General features: G+C 53.8%; 1 protein-coding gene across 5 annotated transcripts in view; it reads left to right on the top strand.

Annotated features, from left to right (window-relative positions):
- Positions 1-24,002, top strand: part of RGS12 (regulator of G protein signaling 12) — a 120,678-nt gene that overhangs the window by 58,849 nt on the left and 37,827 nt on the right. For all 5 annotated transcript variants that reach the window (XM_088836575.1, XM_055434135.2, XM_055434134.2 and 2 more), the window contains one exon: positions 5,999-6,020. In XM_088836575.1, the coding sequence (XP_088692701.1) occupies positions 5,999-6,020 (22 nt within the window). The remainder of the gene's footprint in view (positions 1-5,998; positions 6,021-24,002) is intronic.

Here is a 24,002-nt window from a genome sequence, read left to right as displayed (position 1 = left end):
GTGTTGCAGGCTAGGCTTGAACAGGGTGATTTGGTCAGAATTGGGCATGTCAGTCCCAAGGCCAGTAGAAACGATTTGGGGGTTCCCTGCATTCCCCCAGCTGTTGGGGCAAGTTGCCTGCCTGCACCTCCGCGTCTGTTCCTACGTGGAGCGCTGGCCACCTACCCCCCCCGCCCCCGGCAACAGCGCCTGTCACCTGTGCGGCCCTGTGTCCCCCCTTTCAGCCTCATCTCCGGTTATAACGAAGCCCCTTGCGTGCTCTGTAGCCTGCTTCTGTGTCCTTCTCAAGAGGGCCAGGGGGTCAGGTGCCGATGAGGGACCCAGTGGTCCCTTCCGGGCGTCAGATGCCAGTTCAGAGGTGTCCCGGCCGCCCCTTACAGATGTGTGCTTGTAGACAGAGCAGATACTGGACGGCAGGTGGCCTGGTCTGAAGTCATCACCTGCTTCTCCAGGAGTGTGTCAACCTGGAGGAGGCCGTGGTTTTCTGTCCAGGGGATGACACGGGCTGCCTTCCTGGTTTTATGTCCAGACTGTGGCGGAAACAGTCGCCAGGTTAACAAGTCGTGAGCAGATGGTGGGAGATGGTGAGGAAGGGCTGTGCCGGCTGCTTCCCGGCCGGCCTTCCAGCGCATCGTGTCAGGAGCCACCCCGGGGAGCCTGCCTCTCATCAGGGGCCCTGGGCAGAGGCCAGGGTGGGCAGGGATGTCAGCCCCTGCTGGGGGACCCTCAGTGCACACACACACACCACACACAAGACACACACCACACACCACACAGACACCACACACACCATACCACACACACACACCACACCACACATACACACACCACACACACACCACACACAAGACACACACCACACATCACATGCCACACAGACACCACACACACCATACCACACACACACACCACACCACACATACACACACCATACATCACATGCCACACACACACCACACACACCATACCACACATACACACCACACACACACACCACACACAAGACACACACCACACATCACATGCCACACACACACCACACACAAGACACACACCACACACACCACACAGACACCACACAACACACACCACACACACACACCACACCACACATACACACCACCCACAAGACACACACCACACATACACCACACACACACAACACACAGACACCACACAACACACACCACACACACCATACCACACACACACACCACACCACACATATACACCACCCACACACACCACACACACACCACACACACCACACACAAGACACACACCACACATCACATGCCACACACACACCACACACACCATACCACACATACACACCACACCACACATACACACCACCCACACACACCACCCACAAGACACACACCACACATCACATGCCACACACACACCACACACACACAACACATAGACACCACACATCACATGCCACACACACACACCACACCACACATACACACCACCCACAAGACACACACCACACATCACATGCCACACACACACCACACACACACAACACAGACACCACACAACACACACCACACACACACACCACACCACATATACACACCACTCACAAGACACACACCACACATCACATGCCACACACACACCACACAACACACACCAGACACACACACGCCACACACACACCACACACACCATACCACACACACACACCACACCACACATATACACCACCCACACACACCACACACACCACACACAAGACACACACCATACATCACATGCCACACACACACCACACCACACACACATACCACACCACACACACACACCACACCACACATACACACCACACACACAAGACACACACCACACATCACATGCCACACACACACCACACAACACACACCACACACACACACGCCACACACACACCACACACACCATACCACACACACACACCACACCACACACACACACACCACACACACAAGACACACACCACACAGACACCACACACACCATACCACACACACACACCACACCACACATACCACACACACACACACCACACACACACACCACACAAGACACAAACCACACACATCACACAACACACCACACACAAGACGCACACCACACATCACACCACACACAAGACACACAACACACAACACACCACACATACACACCACACACAACACACACACCACACAGACACCACACATAAAACACACACACCACACACATCATACACACCACAGACACACACAAATCACAACACACATCACACACACCACACACCACACAGACACCACACATAACACACACACCACACACACATCATACACACCACAGACACACACACATCACAACACACATCACACACACACACCATACACACCACACACACACCACACACTACATACACACACCACACACACGTGCAAACACACACACAAACACATGCACACCCACACACACACACACCCCCCACACACACACCACACACACACTATACAAGACACAGATCACACACCATACACAGGACACATACCACACACAAGACACACACCACACATCACACACACAACACACACACACACCACACAACACACACCATGCACACACAACACACACACACCACACCACACATCACAAACACACCACACACGCAAACACACACACAAACACACACACACCACAGACATCACACACCACACACACATCACACCACGCACACCACACATCACACCACCCACACCACACACACATGCAAACACACACACAAACACACACACCACACACACATCACACAACACACACCACACATACACATACCACAAACACACACACACCATACACAGACACCACACACACACAAACCATACACACAATCACACCACCCACACCACACACACGCGCAAACACACACACAAACACACATCACACACCATACACACCACACATACCACAAACACACACACACCATACACAGACACCACACACACACAAACCATATACACACACACCACACATCACACACACGCCACAGACACACACAGGGGCCACCAGCTGTGACTCCTCAGGTGCCAAGAGCTTGGGAAGCCCTCTTGGCACAGTTGCCCAAAGTTGAGAAGGGAAGGAAGTGCGTCATCTGAGACTGTGGCTTACAGACTCTGAGCCCCTTCTGGAAAACGCTGAACAACTGAGACTTGGGCCAGGATGCCTCTTCCTGGGGGGCATCCTGCAGGAGTCCTGGGATGGGCTGGGGGTTGGCCCGAGGGCACTGGGCGCATGTCCACAGAACGGCTTCACCCCTGGCCGGGCTGCACCTCAGCCGCCTGTGCGCTGCTGTCAGGGCGTTTCTTTCAGGTCTGTCTTTGAGTTCCCAGATTTTCTCTTCAGTCTCTGATCTCTGGTAACCTCTCTACAGAGTACCTATTTGCAATTTCAGCACTTGTAGATTTCATTGTCAATCATCCTGTAGGATTATTTTTAAATCTACCACTGTGCTTCTCCCTTTTTTACTGAAACCTTTGTGTTCTCACAATTTCATAGCCATTTGACATCTGCATTAGACCTCTCCAGTATCTGAGATTCTGTTCATTGCTGTTTCTTCTGGTTCTTTCTCGGGGGGGTTTCCCCTGGGCTTGGGGGAGTTTCAAGCTCATCTCTAGGTGGGCTCACGCTCTTGGAACTCCTGTAGGCCTTGCCGGGCCGCTTCTTCCCAGATGGTTTGTGTTTGGGGCTGTGGAGCTGGGACTCTTCATCCCGGGAGCGTCCAACAGAGGGGACACGCACTCCTCAGCCCTGCGGCCCTCCGTTCCCTCCCTGCTCCTCCCTCCTTGCTTCCTTTAGAGCAGTGTTGTGTTAGAAAGCGGGTGTGTTTCTGTGCTTGCTTCACAGTGTTTCTGTAACTCGAAAGCTGCTCTAAAGCATGTTTGGGGACCTTTACCTGGATCTGCTCACCCTGCACCAGAGGGCCCCCCACTGGAGCCTCTGCGGCTGCGAGCCTGCCTGCTGGCCCTGTCCCCGCTGCCCAGCCAGCCCCGCCTCCGCATGAGCAGCCCGTGCTTACCGGCCACCTTCTCGGCTTCAGGAACACGCCTCTCTCCAGGATCTTGAGTTTCAGAGCGTTTGGGGGATGTGTGTAGAGATTTTTTACTGCATTTTGTCCAGTCTGCTAAAGCCTGAGACTTCAGCTTTAGTTGTGACCATACATGGAATGAACCACGTCCTTCACATTGGTGGATTTTGCATTTTCTGACTTGTTTTTCAGAAGTTATTATTGATGATGTTTCTGCTTCTGTGTGTGGCCTTGCACAATTTACACTCTCAATCTCAGGGAGTGATTTGCCTTTGATATTATTGAATTTCCCAGGATCGTAGGTGACTTGTGGTGAGCATGGGTAGGAGGACAGTGTCTGCGAGCCCTCTTCCACCCTGGGGAGGGGACACCCCCCTGCTTCTCCAGCGAGAACAGATCCTTGCTGTGCAGGGGCTGCTGGCTCCCTGGGGTTTGCTCTTTGCTGCCTGCCTGGCCAGGTGAATCCTGGATTAAAAGCTGGATCCACCATAGCCTGTGCTTTTACTGTTGAAAAATATCTTGATAAGGAACCAGGATGGAGTAGCAGAGTGTTTGTGACCCAGGACTCAAGATGGTGTGAACCTGTGATGAACCCGATCCTAGGGCAGGATCCTGGAGGACAGCCCCCTGGGGGAGGAGGGCGGCTCACCAGGCTGGGCAGGGGTGAGCCCCAGGAGGTAAGGGCCCCTGTCCTCCAGGTGGGGGGTCGCTAGCACTGGGGATGGGGAGGCCAAACAGTGTGTAGGGCCTGCAGTTGACATGGATCACCCTTTCACAGTTTGGTGATGAACACCTGCTTTTGCCCCCCGGTGGAGGGCTATCCCTGGAAGCAGTGGTCTGGCACCTCCTCCCCACCTGTTTGCTCTTGGCCTTGGGGGTCTTGGGACGTGACCTCCGCTGACTGGGGAGGCCCCAGACCTGGGGAGGGGCTCCCCGCCACTCTCCATGCCCTGCTCTTTGGTCTTCCCTCGCTTTGCAGAGAGGAAGGCATGTGAGGCCCAGGGCTTCTGCAGCAGGCTTCTCAGTGCACGACTGCGGGGCCAAGATGCCGGGGGTGCTCCCTGCCCCAAGGCCTGCGGGCCCTGTGTGGCTGCCGTGGGGCCCTGCCTGCCTCCGGCCCACCCGGCTGTGCCTGGGCTGTGACCAGGACTCATCACAGAGGTGCTGCACACACTCCCTTCCCGCGGAGAGGCTCCCTGGTGTCTGTGCTGCCTCCCCAGGCCCCATCCCCTCTCCTGACTTCTCTTCCACGACCAGTCACCCTCCCTAGATCGCAGCCTCAGAACTGTGTCCTCAGGAGGACTTGCTCAGCCGTCCCCATCAGAGAATTGCTCAGTTGCTTGGAGCTCTCAGGTCTCTGCCTGTTGTCCTGGGACCTCCCCCTGCCACCTCCTCCCTCCAGGCCTGGCTTGTCCCCACCTGCCTGCCCAGGGTGGCTGGGTCAGTGGTCTGGGCTGGCCTCAGGCCGGCCCCCCTCTGCCACCACCACCAGGGCGGATCTACCCCCGGGTGGGCCTGGGGTGAGAGCGCGGAGCAGGACTGCCATGTGCCCTGGGCCGCGCCTCGCCCTGGATGGACGGAGGGCAGGCCTGCCCCCTGGGCTCGGGTGTGCCTGGCAGACTCAAGCCCGGGCTGGTCAGCCCGACCTCTGAGGCTGCTGCGAGGCGGTTACGAAGCCTGCGGTGTCAGGCATGCCGGGATCTGTTCTCCAGGGAGGAAGAGGACGGTGGCCCAGCGCGTCCTGGCCCGGGGGCGGGGCGGGAATCACCCAGGAAGCGGAGGGCCACGCCCAGAGGCGGCCGTGCGGGGCGCCAGCTCCCAGATCGGCTCGGCCCGGGGCTGGCTTCGCCCCCGCGTGGACGTGCTGTCTGCTGAGTGGTCCTGAGGCCCAATTAACCCATGCCTCTCTCTCTTTCCTTTCAGTCCGCGGCGGCGTCCGATGGCGGTAAGTCACAGTTTCTGACGTCTGTCTTTTATTATTTTTAACGAAGTTTCAAGTGTGGAGCGTGTCTGCTGTTGACTCTGTCTGACGTTGTCTTCTCGGCGTCTCCGCCTCCTCTGGGGGGTGGGGGGTGGTTCCCCGGGGCCGCTGAGGGGCCGTCACCCCCGGGCCCACGACGGGCCGCCTGCTGAGGGCCGCCTGCTGAGGATGCGCTGTCGTGGCAGCGTCTGGGCTCGTCCCCACGTACCCCGTGGGGGCACGTAAAGACCTGCCGCCCGCGTGGCGCAGCAGCCTGTAGACCAGCGGGCCGGCTTCAGCGCGTGCCAGACTGGGGCGGGCTGGAAGGCGGGCGGGACGCTCAGTGGCTGAATTTACGTTCCTTAGGAAAAGTTCAGTAGATGATTGGAGCCTGTGGGACAAAGAGGAAACAGCTTTCTTTAGTGACCCCGTTCAGGGGATTCTTTTACTAGGACTGACCTGAAAGGGGGTGGCCAGAGGCTTCCTGTTTCACTTAAGTCATTCCTCTGCTGCTAAGTCACTTCAGTCATGTCCGACTCTGTGTGACCCCATAGACGGACGCCCACCAGGCTCCCCCGTCCCTGGGATTCTCCAGGCAAGAACACTGGAGTGGGTTGCCATTTCCTCCTCCAATGTGTGAAAGTGAAAAGTGATGTAACCCTTATCCCTTTGGCTCAGAGAGTTTTAAAAAACTCTCCAGATTGACTTGGAGGGTTTCTCCGGAATGTTCCTTGTTGCTTACAGCACTCAAAGTCCTTATGCTCACAGGTTTGTTTCTTTTGGTGTGTTTTTAACGACTCTATTCTGTCTATTGAGAGTTGCATCTTACAGTTTGTTAAAACGTTAAATGTATCAGCATTTTATTTTCATTTATATGCTAACAGTGGGGGCCAAGAAGTGCCAGAGCTGGGGAGTCCTGGGGTCAGGGTTACCCTCTTAATTGTGAGCTGAAGAGAAACCAAGTTTTCTTGGTTTCTATTGTCCAGCAACTGCTGACTTCAGTCTCGGGCCTTAGAGAGGGTGGCTGGTGGGTGGAAGGCAGGTGGGCCCAGAGCCACCAGGAAGTGCCACCAGTCGCCCTCTGCCCGTTGGGGTCCGTCCAGCCGTGGGAGGGCGAGCAACGTGCTGACACCTGAAACTGAGACCAGATGGGCCCTCAAGGCTGTGTTCGCAGATTTATTTTTCTAGTAAAAGGAATTATGCTAACCTGTCTTATGTACACTGATAATCTTGTCATTTAATCACCTTAAGCTGGGAGTGGGAAAAACGTCCTTACTGAAAGGAACTAGGATGTAAGCAAACCCAGGGTGACAGTGAGTGGTTTCACAGTGTTCTGTTCGCGTTAGCCTTTCTCCTTTGTGCTCGTTCAGCTTTTCTGGTGGAAGGCATTCATTTCTGCAGAAAATTCATTCATTTGAGAAGTTTAGTATGTTCATTTTAATCATGCATGTTAAGCTTTATTCATCTGTTAAATTTTCTTCTGTCAGCAGTTGACGCAGGAGCCCCATAGTGTTTTATTATATACTGCATTTTACAATTTCTGGAAAGCTAAACTTGCCCAGTGTGGAAGCCCCAGACTCAGAGCCCCGTGTCCTCTGTAAGGAAGTGGGGTCCCGACTGGTGGCGGTGGCCTGCGCCCTGTGGGGGCTCCCCTCCCCGCTGTCGTTCTCCCCCTACCCGAGGCCCGGTGCCGCTCGGGACGCCCCGCTTCGTGAGCCCCTCTGTGGAGGGCAGGGCGGGTCAAGGCCGCTGTTGCAGGAGCACGCCTTCAGGTTCATGGGCTGTAGGTGACAGACAAGTATATGTGTTCTGATGAGTTTTTCCCCACTTTTATTATTTCCCACCTTTAGTTTCTTTTTTGATCATAAATAAGGAGAAAAAGTGATCTCATTTATTTTACATGTTCGTCCTAGGATGTTCTGCCGTCTTTACAAGTAAAAGCAGCTGGGCAGAAAGAGGGTCCCACAGACACCTAGTTAAGAGGCTGGGGGTCAGGCTCTGGGGTCTCCCCCTCTCACCCGAGCGTCCCAGCCCCACCCGGGACCCTTCACTTCCCAACACCTCCTTCCTGGGGTCGCCTTCCCCTGTGTGGTCGGTGGCTGGTGAGAGGATCCAGGCGGAAGTTTGGAACGTGTTTCCACGCAGAGACGTCTCACATTCGTGCCAAGCAGGAGATTCCGGCTCCGGGGCCTGGCGCTCCAGGAGCACACAGTTGCGTGGGAAACGCGTCCTGCCCTGACTCAGGAGCTGGCTTTGGGGAGCGGCCTTTTCACAGGCTGGGATGTTCCCCACCTAGTCATCCCGTCTGGTGTGGGTGACTAATAAGTCAACACTTAATATTTTGTGTTCAGTTAATCTTGTCGGTGAGATCATTGGGCTTACTTGCCTGTTGGATTCATTTCACACGTTATATTTTTACTGTGTCTGTTCTTGCCATGCGGTTAGTTTCGTGGCTTTAGTTTACGGAGGTTGGACAGTGCTGTGTTTACAGTTTTTGTCAACCTGAAGTGTGTCTTCACTTTCTGCGGAGGAGAGGGGCCTGAAGCCCGAGACCACCCTGTGTGGAGGGCAAACCTGGACCTGGGCTGAGTCAAGGAGGCAGATTCTGCCTCCAGATCAGGAAGAACATTCTAGCCCTTGAACGCGGTTTACAAATGCAAAGAGCTGCCTTGTGGCAAATCATCCAAACGTGTATTCACACACAGCGTTGGGACAGGCAGCATTGGGAGCTGAATAGGCACAAGCTTCGGGGGAGGGGAAAGGCCTTCCTGTGTTGGGGGCAGGGAGCCTTGCAGCCCCTGGACCTGGGCGTTGGCACAAGGCAGCCTTGTAATAGAAGCTCATTCTCCCGTTTTCTTTCTTTCTTTTCCTACTTTGGACTGAGCGGCTTTGCCAGCATGCCCCTCCCACCCTGCTCCCATGTCCTGGAAGGGCTGACTGTCCCTGCCGTCCCCGGGACCTGCCCCTTGAGGCTGAGCATTTGGGGGCTTTGGGGAGCTTTCGGGAGCTTTCGCGTGGATGCGCCCATCTGCAGGCACGGGTCAGGCTGTGGCCCTGGGGATGTGGCTCTGGCTCCTGGGGACACGTCCACATGGCGCGTCCTCTCCAGCTGCTGCAGACACACCAGCCTGACCTTTCTGGCCTCCAAGTACACTGGTCCCAGGGTCTCCCCACCTTTCTCAGTCTCTGCCTCCTGCAGCCTGGTGCCCTCCGCTTCCTTCCCCGGTTCAGCCCACCTCACCACTGACCTGGGCTCTGCCCACCAGGTGGGCAGGCATCCTCCCCAGGACTCTGCTGGGCGCTCAGACACACAGGGGCCTCGGTGGCCTTGCACAGCACCGTCTGCTGTGTCTCCCCGGCCGGGGGGCAGCCCCCCCAGAGTGCTGTGCTGACCACCCAGCCCTCGCTTGAGGGTCAGCCCAGGCTTCAGCCCCTTGTGACACTGCTGACAATTTTCTGTCGTTTAGTGGTTTGTCCGTGTCACTGTTTGCTCCCTCCTGTGCAGAAGCTTCAGGATTATCCTCGGCCCCCAGCACAGCAGTCACACAGGAAGTGTCTGTTGAGTGAGTGTGCAGTGAAGGTGTTTACTGTGTGGCAGCCACATTCAGGGCCTGGGGGCTCAGTAAGACCTGCGCTAGGCTGTTAGGGTGGTGGCCTTCTCAGTAATATCCTCTTAAAAAACCAGGCAAGCTCAGTAGAATCCGTTCTGTAAACACAACAGCAGACAGGTCCCCTGGACTCGAGGAGGGGAGCCCACCCTCTGGTGACGCTCCGGCTTCCACGGGGACACCTGTAGTTTCCTTTGTCTTTCTCCAGAAGCCGCTGTTTACCATCTCTGACTAACAGACAAATAGTTTCAGGGTAGATTATAAGCTCCGTGCCATAAACGAATCAGCAGTACTTTGTAACATTTCTGATCATTGTTCTAACAGAAACTGGGCCTTCAGAAATCAGAAGGAATGCCCGAGACCAGAGATGTGCGGCCTCTGATTCGCGTTTGTTTTCTGAACGGAGACATGCTTTGAGTTTGTATGTGCCCTCTGCCCTGCCCTTCTCCGTCTGCCTCTTTCAACGAAGCGCAGCTTTGGTCAAGCGGTAGGGAGTGAGGAAGGGGCTGGCAGGTTAGGAGGGGCCGAGAAGGCCGCCCTGCGGGACTCCGTGTTCCCCGGCAGCGGAGGAGCCTGGCTGCCCAGCCCGGGCTGTCGCCCAGCGAGGGGCACCGGCGTTGGATCCGTGAGCTGGGCCTGGCCTGAGCCGGTGCGGTCCTGGGGCTCAGGACGCGAGGAGGGGCCGGGGTCTGGGGGCACCGCGTGCGGTCCGTTCCTTTGTAACTGGTGGCTGAGCGCTGTGCTCGCTGGTTAGGCTCGTTGGTAGGTATGTTCCATGTGGAGTGCAGCTGAGTGTATCGGGTTCAGCCGACGATGCTTTCAGTAACCAGGACCCTGTCGTGAACCTGGGCTGTGAGGCGCCCTCAGAGAGCAGCGGTTGTGGGTGAGCCCCGTGCCCTGCCTCCTGCCCGCTGCCCGCTGCCCGCCCATGCACATCGTCCTGACTCGTCTTTGACGCCAGCAGCCTCTTCCTGCACAAGGCTTTTCCCCCCCTTTAAAAATGGTTTTACTTTGCTTTTTTCCAGCTTTACTGGGGTATAGTTGTTCAGATATGTGATGTGATATGCTGATATGCATACACGTGGCGGGAGGGTGACTGCCATGGAGCAGTTAACACCCTTGCTGCCTGCCGCACAGGGTACCTGCTGTGTGTGAGGCGGGCCCACAAGTGTACAAAACACCGTGGTTGATTGCAGCCGCCACGCTGCAGGTCCTCTCGCAGCTGAAACTGGTCCCTCGGCCTGCATCGCCCCTCCCCTGGCCCCAGCCCCTGGCGGTTCCGTCCTGCCCCCTGCTTCAGTGAGTCTGAGTGTTGCAGTTTCCACACAGACAGCAGAGCGTGCGGCATTTGTCCTTCTGCGTCGGGGCTGTATTTTCGCATGTCCCCCGGGCTTATCTGTGCTCTTGCACAGGCGGGATTGCCTTCTTTTTAAAGACTGAATGGCATCCCTTTACTGGAATACTGGAATGGAATATTATAGCGCCATCATTGCCTCATCCGTTCATCCGTGGACACTGAAGTTGTTTCCATATCTTGACTATTGTGAGTAATGTTGCCGTGGACGTGGTGATGTAGATACCTTTTGAGATTCTGTTTCATTTGAGTGAATACCCAGGAATGGAATTTCTGGATCACGTAGTCGTTCTAGTTCTAATTTCTTTGGGGAACTTTCCTACTGATTTCCACAGCGGCTGCACCAGTGTCCATTCCCACCTGCAGTGCAGGAGGAGTCCCTTTTCTCCACACCCTCTTCAGCGTTGATCTGTTGTCCGCTTGCTGACAGACACGGCCGCCCACTGATGGGTGTGAGGTGCCGCCGCGTTGCGATTTCGGTTTGCCTTTCCTCAAGACTGCTGACGTTGAGCGTCTCTTCATGCACGTGTTGGCCATTTGCGTGTCTTCTTTGTCACAGTATATGTTCAGCTCAGGTTTTTTGCTCATTTTTAACATGATTATTTGGGTTTTTGTTATTGAATTGTGTGAGTTCCTTGTGTATTTTGGATACTAATCGTTCTTCAGATAGGTTTGCAAGCCTTCAGCAGGAATCCTGACCACACCGCCCCCGTGAAGCAGTCAGGCCGTCAGCTTCTTTACTGTTGCCCCCACCCCAGGCCAGCTTCCAAGAGCCTGAGCGTGTTGAGCTCCCTTCTGCTTCCCTGGGAAGGTACGCCCTCTGTACTCAAAGGCAGCTCTGCTGCAGGCGTTTCTTCTCTGTCGTTAGTTTTCAGACACGCCTCGCCTCTTTTTTTAACTCTTCCGCCATTTTGCGCTGACACGGATTTCGCCCTCACTTTGTTCCGTCACCTCTGCGCTTCCCCCTTTCTCTCGTTGTTCCGTGGCTCAGTCGTGTCCGACTGTTTGTGACCCCTGGGCTGCAGCTCGCCAGGTTCCCCTGTCCTTCACCGTCTCCCCGAGCTTGCTCAAACTCACGTCCGTCAGTCGGTGATGCCATCCAGCCATCTCATCCTCAGTTGCCCCCTTCTCTGCCTGCCTTCAGTCTTTCCCAGCTCAGGGTCTTTCCCGTGAGTCAGCTCTTCACATCAGGTGCCCAAAGTATTGGAGTTTCACCTTCAGCGTCAATGCATATTCAGGACTGACTCCCTTTAGGATTGGCTTGTTTGACCTCCTTGCAGTCCAGGGGACTCTCTAGAGTCTTCTCCAACAGCACAGTTCAAAAGCATCAATTCTTTGGTGTTCAGCATTCTTTATGGTCCAGCTCTCACATCCATACATGACTATGGGAAAATCCATAGCTTTGACTAGACAGAACTTTGTTGACAAAAAATGATGTCATGCTTTTTAATATGATTTCTTTTTAGTATACTTTCCCCCCGTCTATTTGCATGAAGTGATGGTACCGGATGCCATGATCTTAGTTTTTTAAATGTTATGTTTTAAGCCAGTTTTTTCACTTTCCTCTTTCAACCTCTTCAAGAGGCTCTTTAGTTCCTCTTTCTGCCATTAAAGTGATATCATCTACATATCTGAGGTTATTGATATTTCTCCCAGAAATCTTGATTGCAGCTTGTGATTCATCCAGCCCGGCATTTTGCATGATGTACTTGGCATGCAAGTTAAATAAACAGGGTGACAATATACAGCCTTGTCATACTCCTTTCCCAATTTTGAGCCAGTCCATTGATCCATGTTCAGTTCTAACTGTTGCTTCTTGACCCATATATAGATTTCTCAGGAGACAGGTAAGGTGGTCTGGTATTCCTGTCTCTTTAAAAATTTCTAAAGTTCTTTAGGCTATGTTTTCTTCCAGAACAGACTTTGTGTTTGCTTTTTGCATATTATATACCTTCCTTTATCTGTCAGCTCACCCATCCACCCATCCATCCACTTACCCATCCATCCACCGTTCACCCACTTACCCATATATCCATCCATCCACCCGTCCGCCCATCCATGACCCGTCTGTCAGTCCACCCTCCCGTCCATGGATGTGAGCAGGCCCTACAGCCCCTGTCACTGTGCTTTCTGGCACAGACATTCTTGAGCCCCGAGAGACCGCAGTGCTGAGCTCCTGTCTTTCCACCGTCAGCACCAGCTGGGCTCTACGCACGAGGGTGTGCCCTTGACTTTCCCCGTCGTCCCTGTTCTGCTGCCTTGATTGGAATGCTTAGTGTTTTGTTGGTGCACCTGGCTTCCCAGGACACCTGCCAGGGCCTGGGGGTGGGTCAGGCCCGGAGCCTGTGGAGGCCTTCTGATGTCTCCTCTGTTTCCTGTTTGAGGCTGGTGCCCTCAGACCGTGCCCTCTGTTTCGCTTGTTTCGCTGGGTGGTGGCTGATTGGTAGTCCCTCTGCTCTGGCCCACCGGTGCTGGCCGCCGGGAAGCATTCTGGCTCTTTCTCAGGTGCCCACACTCACCCGGGGCTGCCGGCTGCTGGTTTGTTTGGTCTTGTCTTGACGTGACGTGTAGTAGGAAGTGGAGGAGGACAGTGGGTGCTCCCGAGCGGCGCACGTGACGTGTAGTAGGAAGCGGAGGAGGACAGTGGGTGCTCCCGAGCGGTGCTCCCGAGCGGTGCTCCGGTGCTCCTGTCCTCCCACTGAATGTCCCGGGCCGGCAGAGCGCTTGCAGCCCCGGTCCTCTCCCAAGAGCTTGGGCATGCCTGTCTGGGGCTGCACCCAGCTCAGGGGCCTGGCTGCCGGGCCCCCTCTATGACCTGCTGGACACCCAGGGAACCGTGCTGAGCAGAATCTGGGTCAGATTCGACCGGGCGTCCCTGTTCCCCGCCTCCAGGCTGGGGGTGCTCCCCGCCACCCGCCCAAGTCCAGCCCCAGCCCTCCACCCACTCCCCCTGCGCCTTACATTCACAGCAAACTGTGACCTCCAGAAGCGGCTGGTTATTTCAGGTGCTGGGCCAGAGGGTCATTGCTTTAAGACCTTCCCGTCTGACACACTAAGTCAACGCACAGAGGAGCTCCCAGTGCCTTTGGTCATCCGCTGGAAAGAGCCGGCTCCCCCGCAGCCCCTTGGGGGGCCGCCTGCCCCCCACCCAGTGACACGGCGGGGCCGCACCTGGAGGGACGCTCGCACGCTGGGGTCTGTCTGTCTGTGTCTCCGTTCTCACTCACGGCACCTCCTCCCCCGCCTGGTGGGTGGCGGGCAGCGGCAGGCGAGCCCTGTGGTCAGGCCGCTTCCTGGCCTCTTGTGGGCCTGGCAGCGAGGCCTGCGTGCCTGTTAATAGCGAGGGTGTTAAACTGACCCCTTCTTCAAAACGTCAGGTACTGCAGCCTCTCGTGTTTTTGCAAATGAGTCTGCACTCTTTGACATTGCAAAAGAGAAAGACGAATGTAAAGGTTTCAGGGTAGTGCCATGGGAGGATTTGTGTAGAATTCTGGTGAACTCATATTTTCCTCATCAGAAAAACAGTGCAGCCTAATTGCTCATTTTCAAAAATGTTTGCTAAATAGTAGAAATAGAATGGTAATTTGTAATTTGCTGTGTGAGAGGGGTTGTTTAAAGCAGACGTCTTTATTTTGGTTTAATATGTCACATTCCTTATGGTTTGCTTTGAACCTAAAAATTATACCCAGAGTAACATGTTGTATTTATAGGGTTTGAAGTACTAAGTATTTTGTAAACACAAGTCAGACTTAGATTTTCGTTTTTAGAAGCATGGAGTCTTGGTTTCTGCCAAGATTCTTTCAACATACTTATTTCTCCAGTTTTGCTAGAGAGTTTTTATTAGTAATTATTTATACTGTTTCCAGCAAACAGAAGTTCAGAAGTCATAAACCAGTGACCTCATACCTTTGCCCCAGAAGCCGCGCCGGCTAACACTTGGGTGTGTCTGCCTGAGGCCTTTCTTGCGTGGCTCTGCAGTCCCCGTGGAGGTGGCCCCTCTGTCCCTCCTGTCCGCTCCCCGTCCTTCCTCAGAGGCCCTACCTGGACACAGGCGTGTGTCCTTCCGCTCCACGGGATAGTCCGTTTGATTCCCGAGGGGCGGCGTCTCCTAGGAAGCCGTGGCTTGAAGAGCAGTGTGAGGACGGTTTAGTGGCCGCGTGTCCCGCCAGGAGCAGTCGCCCTGCAGCCCACCCACTGCGCGCAGCCCGAGTTCCCCCTTACGTGAGTGTTTACTCAGGGTTTGTGTCCTTTCGGGGTCCGTGCTCTACTTCAATGAAGAGTTTACTAAAATAATATTGGTTGAAAAGCTTGAAGGTTTCTACCCGAGAACCTTTAGCATGGCCTGACATTTTTATTAGATTCACTCTCAGGAGAATACGTATGCAGTTGCTGAGGGGGGTATCGCACCGATTGGGTTGAAAATCTGGTTTGCACGTCACGGAGGGGACGAGGTCTAAAAGTTGATCCTGAGGTTGGGGAGGGCTCAGTGGCTTGTCTGAAGGGCTCTCTGTTGGCGCGTTTGTGCAGATTATGAGGAGAGAAGTGGATGCCTCTGGGTCTACCTTCTCTACTTGTAAGGTTTTCTTTCTTGCTGACCTTTAGCGACTTAATTATGAAGAGTCTTGGGTGGCTCTTGTGTGCCTGCCATTTGAGGTGCAGCGAGGGTCAGAGATTGTTCTTTCTCCTCCCGCTCTGGGGACCTGGGCTCTCCCTGCAGGCCACTGGGGCTTGCGCATCCTCAGCCTTTTCTCCTCCCCGCTCGCTTCCCGACTCGTGGTCTCTTCTGCTGTCTGCGTTCCCCGCCCTCTCCTTCACCAGCGTTTCATGTGCCGCTGGCTCCGTCCCGTGGACCGTCTCTTCAGAGGCTGGTTTTCTGTCCGCAGCAGCCCCCTCTGCCCGTGTGTAGCCCTCCACCCTCTCCTCACACGCTCATGCTTTCCTGTAAACTCTCGAGCGCGTTCACAGCACCTCAGAGTTGGCAAGCCTGTGCCCGCTGACCCGTCCTTGCTGTCCTCCGTGGGTCCTCTCTGTCCTCCGTGGGTCCTCTCTCTGTCCTCCGTGGGTCCGCTCTCTGTCCTCCGTGGGTCCTCTCTCTGTCCTCCGTGGGTCCTCTCTCTGTCCTCCGTGGGTCCTCTCTGTCCTCCGTGGGTCCTCTCTCTGTCCTCCGTGGGTCCTCTCTCTGTCCTCCGTGGGTCCGCTCTCTGTCCTCCGTGGGTCCGCTCTCTGTCCTCCATGGGTCCGCTCTCTGTCCTCCGTGGGTCCTCTCTGTCCTCCGTGGGTCCGCTCTCTGTCCTTCGTGGGTCCACTGCTCTCCTGACTGGTTTTCCCTTGGGCGTGGGTCTCGCTTCTGCCTCTTTCCTTGGTTAGAGATTTTCGAGTGGGTGTTCGATTTTGTTTTCCTCCTTTGAAGAGTGGGGGGGTTTGATTTAGCTGGCTGTCAGGCTACTTGGGGATTGGTTTTATCCCTTTGAGGCTTGTTTTTAGGCTTTTTAAAAGGACAGATCTAAAGTAGCTTTCACTCTAAGCTTAGCCCCACTACTTACGGCTAACACATGTGGAGTCTCCTTTGAAGGCCAGTTATTCAGCCAGAGCTACTGGGGACTCAGAAATCTCACAACCCTGTGCGAGTTCTGGGAGCACAAAGCCTGCGGCTCCCAGCTTTGCTGTTCCTGGCCTCCCAGGGTTGAAAACTGTGTGCACGGCTCAGAATTCAGCAACAGCCTCGGGTCTCCCAGATCGCTTTCTCCACTGCCTCTGTCCTCCCGGCACCTGCGAATCCAGCGACCCCGGCCTGGCCTAACCCTACTCTGGTCTCTTCCGCTCACTGAAGACCTGGATCTCCATGAGTTCCCCTTTCCTGTGAAGACGTGTGGAAAGCGCCTCCGGGCAGCTCAGGGCTCGCCACGTTGCTTCCCACCAGAAACCAGAGTCCAGATTTTGAAAGCCGTCGTTGCACATGTCTTGCCTCGTTTTATAGTGACATATCATCTGGCAGGAGGGGAAGTCCCGTCTCAGTTACTCCGTCTTAGCCAGATACAGAATTCTCATGACAGCCTGTAAAATTCAGAGCAAACCTCAGGTCATGACATTTCCTCGCACCAAGAGCTCCAGTGACTTCCTGTTACCTGTAGTATAGGACTGAGCCTCGCCACCCAGAGAACCCAGGCTTGTCCCCGCAGCCCGTCCTTGGTGTGTTCACCGCCCAGCTCGGCACTGAGCACGTGGAAGCAGCCTGCGATGAGCACACGCCCGGCCCTGGAGCCCAGCGAGCTCTGTGCTTCTGCGGACCGGCGCCGGGGAGCCGCAGTGTCGCCCTCCCGGAGGCAGAGCTCAGGCACAGCCCAGGACGACTGCAGGTGAGCGGCTCCTGGTAGCGTCCCGGCAGCCTCTCAGCCTGCAGGCTCCTCATTTGTCCTGTTGCTGTGACTTCCACAGTGAGCTCTGAAGTCTCCCAGAATATGGAGGAGTGGCCTCTCCAGAGACCCCAGGGGGCCCAGGAAGTACCCTTCCTCTGACCGGAGGCAACTGGGGGGACCGCCCCCTCAGGGGATTTCTGGCTTGTCCAGCATGTGGTTAGGTGCTGGGCCGGGCTGTGGGTGGTGATGCCGGGCTGTGGTCATGGGCTCTCAGGACATCTCACACCCCGTCATTCCTGCCTCCTCGCTGCGGCCTGGAGCCCTGCGGGCCTGTGGCTCCTACTGGCCCAGGAGAGAGCTGGTCCTCTCTCCTGTCCCCGTGTGAGGCGCTCAGAGCTTCCATTCGAAGGTTTAAGAGCAGTAAAGCCTGACAACCCTGACATGCTTTCCTGTTTCCTCCACTCTGCCAACACCAGCGACGAGCTCCCCTCAGGAGCCGACTGTGGAGATGTAGCTGAATGGGGAGTGGACAGGCCTGGCCAGGCTCCCGGCGTGTGTCCTGCTGGTGGCAGGAGGCCACAGGGCCTGTGGAGCCAGCGCTCCCGCCCCCTACCCGGCCCGCTGCAGGCTCCGCCCCCTTCCTCGGGGCAGCGCCAGCCCCTCCTGGACGGGTCAGCGTCTGTATAGTGACCCGCCCTGACCACAGGAGCTCTCACTCGTGACCTGAGACGGCAGCTTGGCCGGTTTGGATTTATAAAATGAAGGTAACACATCTAGAAAGGAGTGTATCTGACAGCCGGGTGATTAAACATCACACACAGTTACATTTTACATTCGTCACTTCATGGCAAATGGAGAAAAAGTGCTAGCAGTGACAGACTATTTTTTTGGGTTCCAAAGTCACCGCAGACAGTGACTACAGCTGTGAAATTAAAAGATACTTGCTGCTTGGAAGAAAAACTGACAAACCTAGACGGCATATTAAAAAGCAGAGGCATTGCTTTGCCAACAAAGGTCCGTCTGTCAAGACTATGGTTTTTCCAGTGGTCATGTGTGGATGTGAGAGTTGGACTGTGAAGAAAGCTGATTGCCGAAGGATTGATGCTTTTGAACTGTGTTGCTGGAGAAGACTCTTGAGAGTCCTTTGGACTGCAAGGAGATCCAACCAGTGCATCCTAAAGGAGATCAGTCCTGGGTGTTCACTGGAAGGACTGATGCTAAAGCTGACGCTCCAATACTTCGGCCACCTCATGCGAAGAGCTGACTGATTGGAACAGACCCTGATGCTGGGAAGGACTGAGGGCGGGAGGAGAAGGGGACGAGAGGATGAGGTGATGAGATGGTGTCACTGGCTCAGTGGCCGTGAGCTTGCGCAGACTCCTGGAGATGGTGGGCGGCCTGGGCGCTGGTTTAGCTTGCAGGGCCATGACGACTGGTGGGCTGAGCACCACTCGTGTCTTGCTGGTCACTGGCTTGTCCTCTCTGGTGAAGTGCCCGAGCAGGACCTCTGCCCGTCTTCCTCCTGGGTCGTCCTCTCCTTCCTGGCTTGTAGGAAGCGTTGCGCCGCGCCCTGGGACCGCCTCTCGCGTTGGGCGCGTTGGTTCAGGTGGGCTCTCTGCTGCTCGCCTCTTCGTTCTCATGAGCGTTTGATGACCGTCGGTTCTCTTCCGACGGTTTTACGTCCTTTAGAGCCGGGGTTTCCCTTCCCAAGACCGTGAAGATGGAACCATGAAGGTTTTATCTTTTACGGTGAAACCTCTGGCCATGTGAAACTGATTTTTGTGTGATGTGAGTTAGGGGACAGGATTCATTTCCCCGTGAAGCCCAGGTGGCCCAGCTCCATCTACGGAGAAGGCGACCCTCCCCCAGTGAGCGGACGGGGCGCCTCCATCTGGTGGCCGGACGCTTGTGGGTCTGTTTCTGGCCTCTGTCTTTGTTCCACTGGTCTCTCTGTCATTGGATCAGCACCTTGTGTCGTGATTACTGCCGTTCTCTCTGCACTTAGGAGTCTGCTTGTGTAGTCTTGAGATGGCTTGGCATTTATTTGCACATTTTGGAGCCATTGGTAGGTTGCTGGTGGTTTTCCAGAGTCACCTTTCTTCTGTCTGAGCTGGTGGAGACACAGGACTTTTGGAATTTGTGTGTGATGCTTTCGCTGGAAAGCGAAACGTGGCAGAAGCCACATTGATATTAGGACAGCTGGGTTTTTTATGTTTTGTGACTGTACCTTTGTGATCTTCATTGTGTCTAGTTTTCTAAAAATCTTCAGGTCATTCCCCCAGGAGTAAATAGTAAATCTGGCAGGGTTTGTTTGCCTTTCAAAAAGCCGTCCCTTTTAGACGAGTTAACCTCTGCTGCTGCTGCTGCTAAGTCGCTTCAGTTGTGTCCGACTTTGTGTGACCCCGTAGATGGAAGCCCACCAGGCTCCTCCGTGCCTGGGATTTTCCAGGCAAGAGTACTGGAGTCGGCTGCCATTGCCTTCTCCGAGTTAACCTCTTCCAGTGTCTAAACCCGGCATGCAGTGAGCACTTCAGGCCCGTGTGTTGCCCTCAGGCACGCGGTCATTCAGAGGTGGGGAGGGAGAGTCCTGTAATGTATCAGGCTTTGTGGGGACTTGTGTGTGAGGTGACCTGTTATCCGAGAGAGGCCAGTGGACAGGCTGTGTCTGCCTCTGCTGACGGCCGGGCTGGTCGGAGCAGGGTGTGCTGCCCACGGGCGCTGGGGGGGACTTGCTGAGCCGGGAGGCAGGGCCTGGTTGGACCGGAGGCCTTTGTGTGGGAGCGGAGCCGGCCCTGGGCCGTGGACTGAGGGTCCCCTGGTGTGAGTCTGGGGGTGGGAGGAGCAGGAAGAAGCCAAGAAGGGGCCTCTGGGGCCGTGGAACCCTGGAGAGGACGGTGCTGTGCCCGCGAAGAGGCCTCCATGGGAGGTGGTCACGGTGTCAGCGGGGCGAGAGGGGCAGGGCCGGGAGAGACGGGAGACAGGGCAGGAGGACACGCTCTGCTCTGGGCCTGTGGCTCTCGAGGTGCTTCTCACACTCCAGATGGGACCGTGGTGTCGAGAGCAGGCTGAATGAGTGCGGATGCTGGGAGCGGTCAGGCCGGGAAGGGTGAGCTGGGGGTCTTCAGTCTGCGGGTGGGTTTAGTGCTGTGGGAGGCTTGAGTGGTGGGAGGTCACGAGAAGGACGAGGCCCAAACCTGCGAGATCAGTGGGCAGTGGTGGACGGCGGGGGACGGTGTCGTGAGAGGCGCGGGGACGCGTGGCGAGTCTCGAGTGCGGGCGGCTCAGGCCTCTTCACCATGGGCACCGGGGCCCGCTGCGCAGACACTGTGAGCACTGCGATGCCCTGGAGCAGCGCGTGGCATGCACGTGGCTCAGAGCTGCCAGTTTCCTGTCAGCGTTCCTGTTGCTGTCTGCACTGCATTTCCTAGAAGTGGGTCGAGGAGGGGATAAGAGTTCCTGGAAGGACTAGGCAGAGAGGACCCAGGCCAGGACATGGGGCAAATGGAAGGAAGGGAAACGGCATCAGAGGAGAAAAGCTCTTCGCTTAGATTGTTTAAAATTTAAAATTACAACACACAGGGAGATCGAAAAATTAAATGGTAGGACGCCACCCAGGGTGCTACTTTAAGAGCCTGACACGCCCTAAAAAAGAAAAAGAAAAAATTAAATGAAATTAATCTTTTTCGTGGGTAGAGTCTGAGAAAAGAGAATATTGGTATGGCGATAATAACATCATGCAAAATAATTCAAGTTAAAAACCCATAAAAAGAACAGAACAGGCAATATGCACCAAAAATAAGAGTCTCTCACTTATCAACAAAGTTAGATGGACTGCAATAAACGGGGACAAGTATTCTTAGGGGAAGGCTATACTATACCTTTTCCAGAAACTAAGAAATAAAATTAGACCACAGAGTATTTCAGACAACTTTTATTACATGTATATATATATATATATATATGTATACATATATTATATTTTATACACATACACATATATTACACGCAGTAGAGAATATACTTTTTCCTTCAAAGGTACATGGAGTATCTACCAAAGTTGACAGTATTCTACTCCAGAAGTGCAGTTCCTACAAATTAAAAATATAGCATACAAGTTACATCTACTATCAGCAGTGTAATTAAACAGCTGTTGCTGCTAAGTCGCTTCAGTCGTGTCCGACTCTGTGCGACCGCATAGATGGCAGCCCACCAGGCTCCCCCGTCCCTGGGATTCTCCAGGCAAGAACACTGGAGTGGGTTGCCATTTCCTTCTCCAGTGCATCAAAGTGAAAAGTGAAAGTGAAGTCGCTCAGTGTCTGACTCTTAGACTGCAGCCCACCAGGCTCCTCCGTCCATGGGATTTTCCAGGCAAGAGTACTGGAGTGGGTTGCCATTGCCTTCTCTGGTAATTAAACAGAAGCCAGTTGAAAAAAGACAGTACAAAATAATCTGTATGTCTTAAATTTTAAAAGTATATTTCCAAATAATCTATGGGTCTAGGAGAAAATTGAAATGGAAATTATAATACAGTTTAGAACTGTTTAATAATCAGTGCTGTACATTAACACCATTGAGTATAGTCAAAGTGGTTTTCAGAGAAAATTTTGTAGTAGTAAATAAATTATAAAAAAGAGAAGTTGAAAGATATAGGAAATAAGCTTTCAATATAAAAACATAAGGTGGGGAAAACATAACAAACTGAAATTAAGATTAAGGAAATAATAAGGATAAATTAGAAATTAACGAAATGGCAAACAAAACAAACAGTGTACAACTGATTAGACAGAAGAAGTCTTCAGTAAGTGTGACCAAGGAAAAGAGGAAAAATGCATCAAGAACGAAGAGAGAAGGCAAAGATAACATCAAACACGCAGAGAAGGAAAGTTACAAGAGAACTCTGTGAATGACTTTGTGCTAAGGCATCTGATTATGAGGGCTTCTGGTTCAGTCATGCAGCAGGTACTTTTAGAGCTCCCGCACTGGGGATATATTGGTGAACAAAACAAAGTCCCTGCCTTCATGGGATTTGCATTTCAGTAAGGGAGTGCCGCGGTCACGTAGGCAGACTGCCGTATGAGTAGATTAAGGGGTGAGGCTGCGTGATTACCACAGTAGTGACTACAGGGAGTGTCTGATACAGTTAGGCCCCCATTCTGTTTTTAACTGAGACACAGTTGATTTACGATGTTATATTACAGGGTGCAGTACACTCGTCCATAAAGGGCACGCACCGTTTACAGTTACTACAAAGCATTGGCTGTGCCCCCTGTGTTGGACATGATATCCTGTTGTTCAGTCACTCGGTCGTGTCTGACTCGCTGTAACCCCATGGACTGCAGCACGCTGGGCTTCCCTGTCCTTCACCACCTCCTGGACTTTGCTCAAACTCCTGTCCACTGAGTCTGTGATGCCATCCAACTGTCTCATCCTCTGTCGTCCCCTTCTCCTCCTGCCCTCAATCTTTCCCAGCATCATGGTCTTTTCCAATGAGTCAGTTCTTCACATCAGGTAGCCAAAGTACTGGAGCTTCAGCTTTAGCATCAGTCCTTCCAATGAATATTCAGGACTGATTTTCTTTAGGATGGACTGGTTGGATCTCCTTGCAGTCCAAGGTACTCTCAAGGGTTTTCTCCAACCACAGTTCAAAAGCATCAATTCTTTGGTGCTCAGCCTTTATTTATGGTCCAGCCCTCACATCCTTACATGACTACTGAAAAAAATACATCTTTGACTCTACAGACCTTTGTTGGCAAAGTGATGTCTCTGCTTTTCAATACGCTGTCTAGATTTCTCATAGCTTTCCTTCTAGGAGCACGTGTCTTTTAATTTCATGACTGCAGTCACCATCCGCAGGGATTTTGGAGCGCAAGAAAAGAAAATCTGTCACTGTTTCCACTTTTCCCCCATTTATTTGCCATGAAGTGATGGGACTGGATGCCATGATCTTAGCTTTTTTTTTTTGAATGTTGAGTTTAAACCAGCTTTTTCACCCTCATCAAGAGGCTCTTTAGTTCCTCTTTGCTTTCTGCCATTATAGTGGTATCATCTGCATATCTGAGGTTGTTGATATTTCTTGCGTCTGGACTCCAGTTTGTGCTTCATCCAGCTGATATTTTGCATGATGTACTCTGCATATAAGTTAAATAAGCAGGGTGACAGTATACAGTCTTGTGCTCCTTTCCCAATTTTCAACAAGTCTGTTGTTCCATGTCCAGTTCTGTTGCTTCTGTACAGTTTTCTCAGGAGGCAGGTAAGGTGGTCTGGTAGTCCTATCTCTAAGAATTTTCGACAGTTTATTGTGATCCACACAGTCAAATTGTAGTCAATGAAGTAGAAGTAGATGTTTTTCTGGAATTCCCTTGTTTTCCACAAGGCGGAGTCGTAACACTGGACCCCAGGGAAGACCCTTGTTCAGTTCAGTTCAGTTCAGTCGCTCAGTCGTGTCCGACTCTCCGCGACCCCATGAATCACAGCACGCCAGGCCTCCCTGTCCATCACCAACTCCCGGAGTACACTCAAACTCATGTCCACAGAGTCGGTGATGCCATCCAGCCATCTCATTCTCCGTCGTCCCCTTCTCCTCCCGCCCCCAACCTTTCCCAACATCAGAGTCTTTTCCAGTGAGTCAACTCGTCGCATGAGGTGGCCA

Source organism: Moschus berezovskii, chromosome 5 (genome assembly GCF_049115385.1).
Source record: "Moschus berezovskii isolate FMDL1 chromosome 5, NW_MosBer_1.0, whole genome shotgun sequence".
Lineage (NCBI taxonomy): Eukaryota > Metazoa > Chordata > Mammalia > Artiodactyla > Moschidae > Moschus > Moschus berezovskii.
Note: the sequence above shows the minus strand (reverse complement) of the source record. Positions and strands in the feature narration are given on the sequence as shown.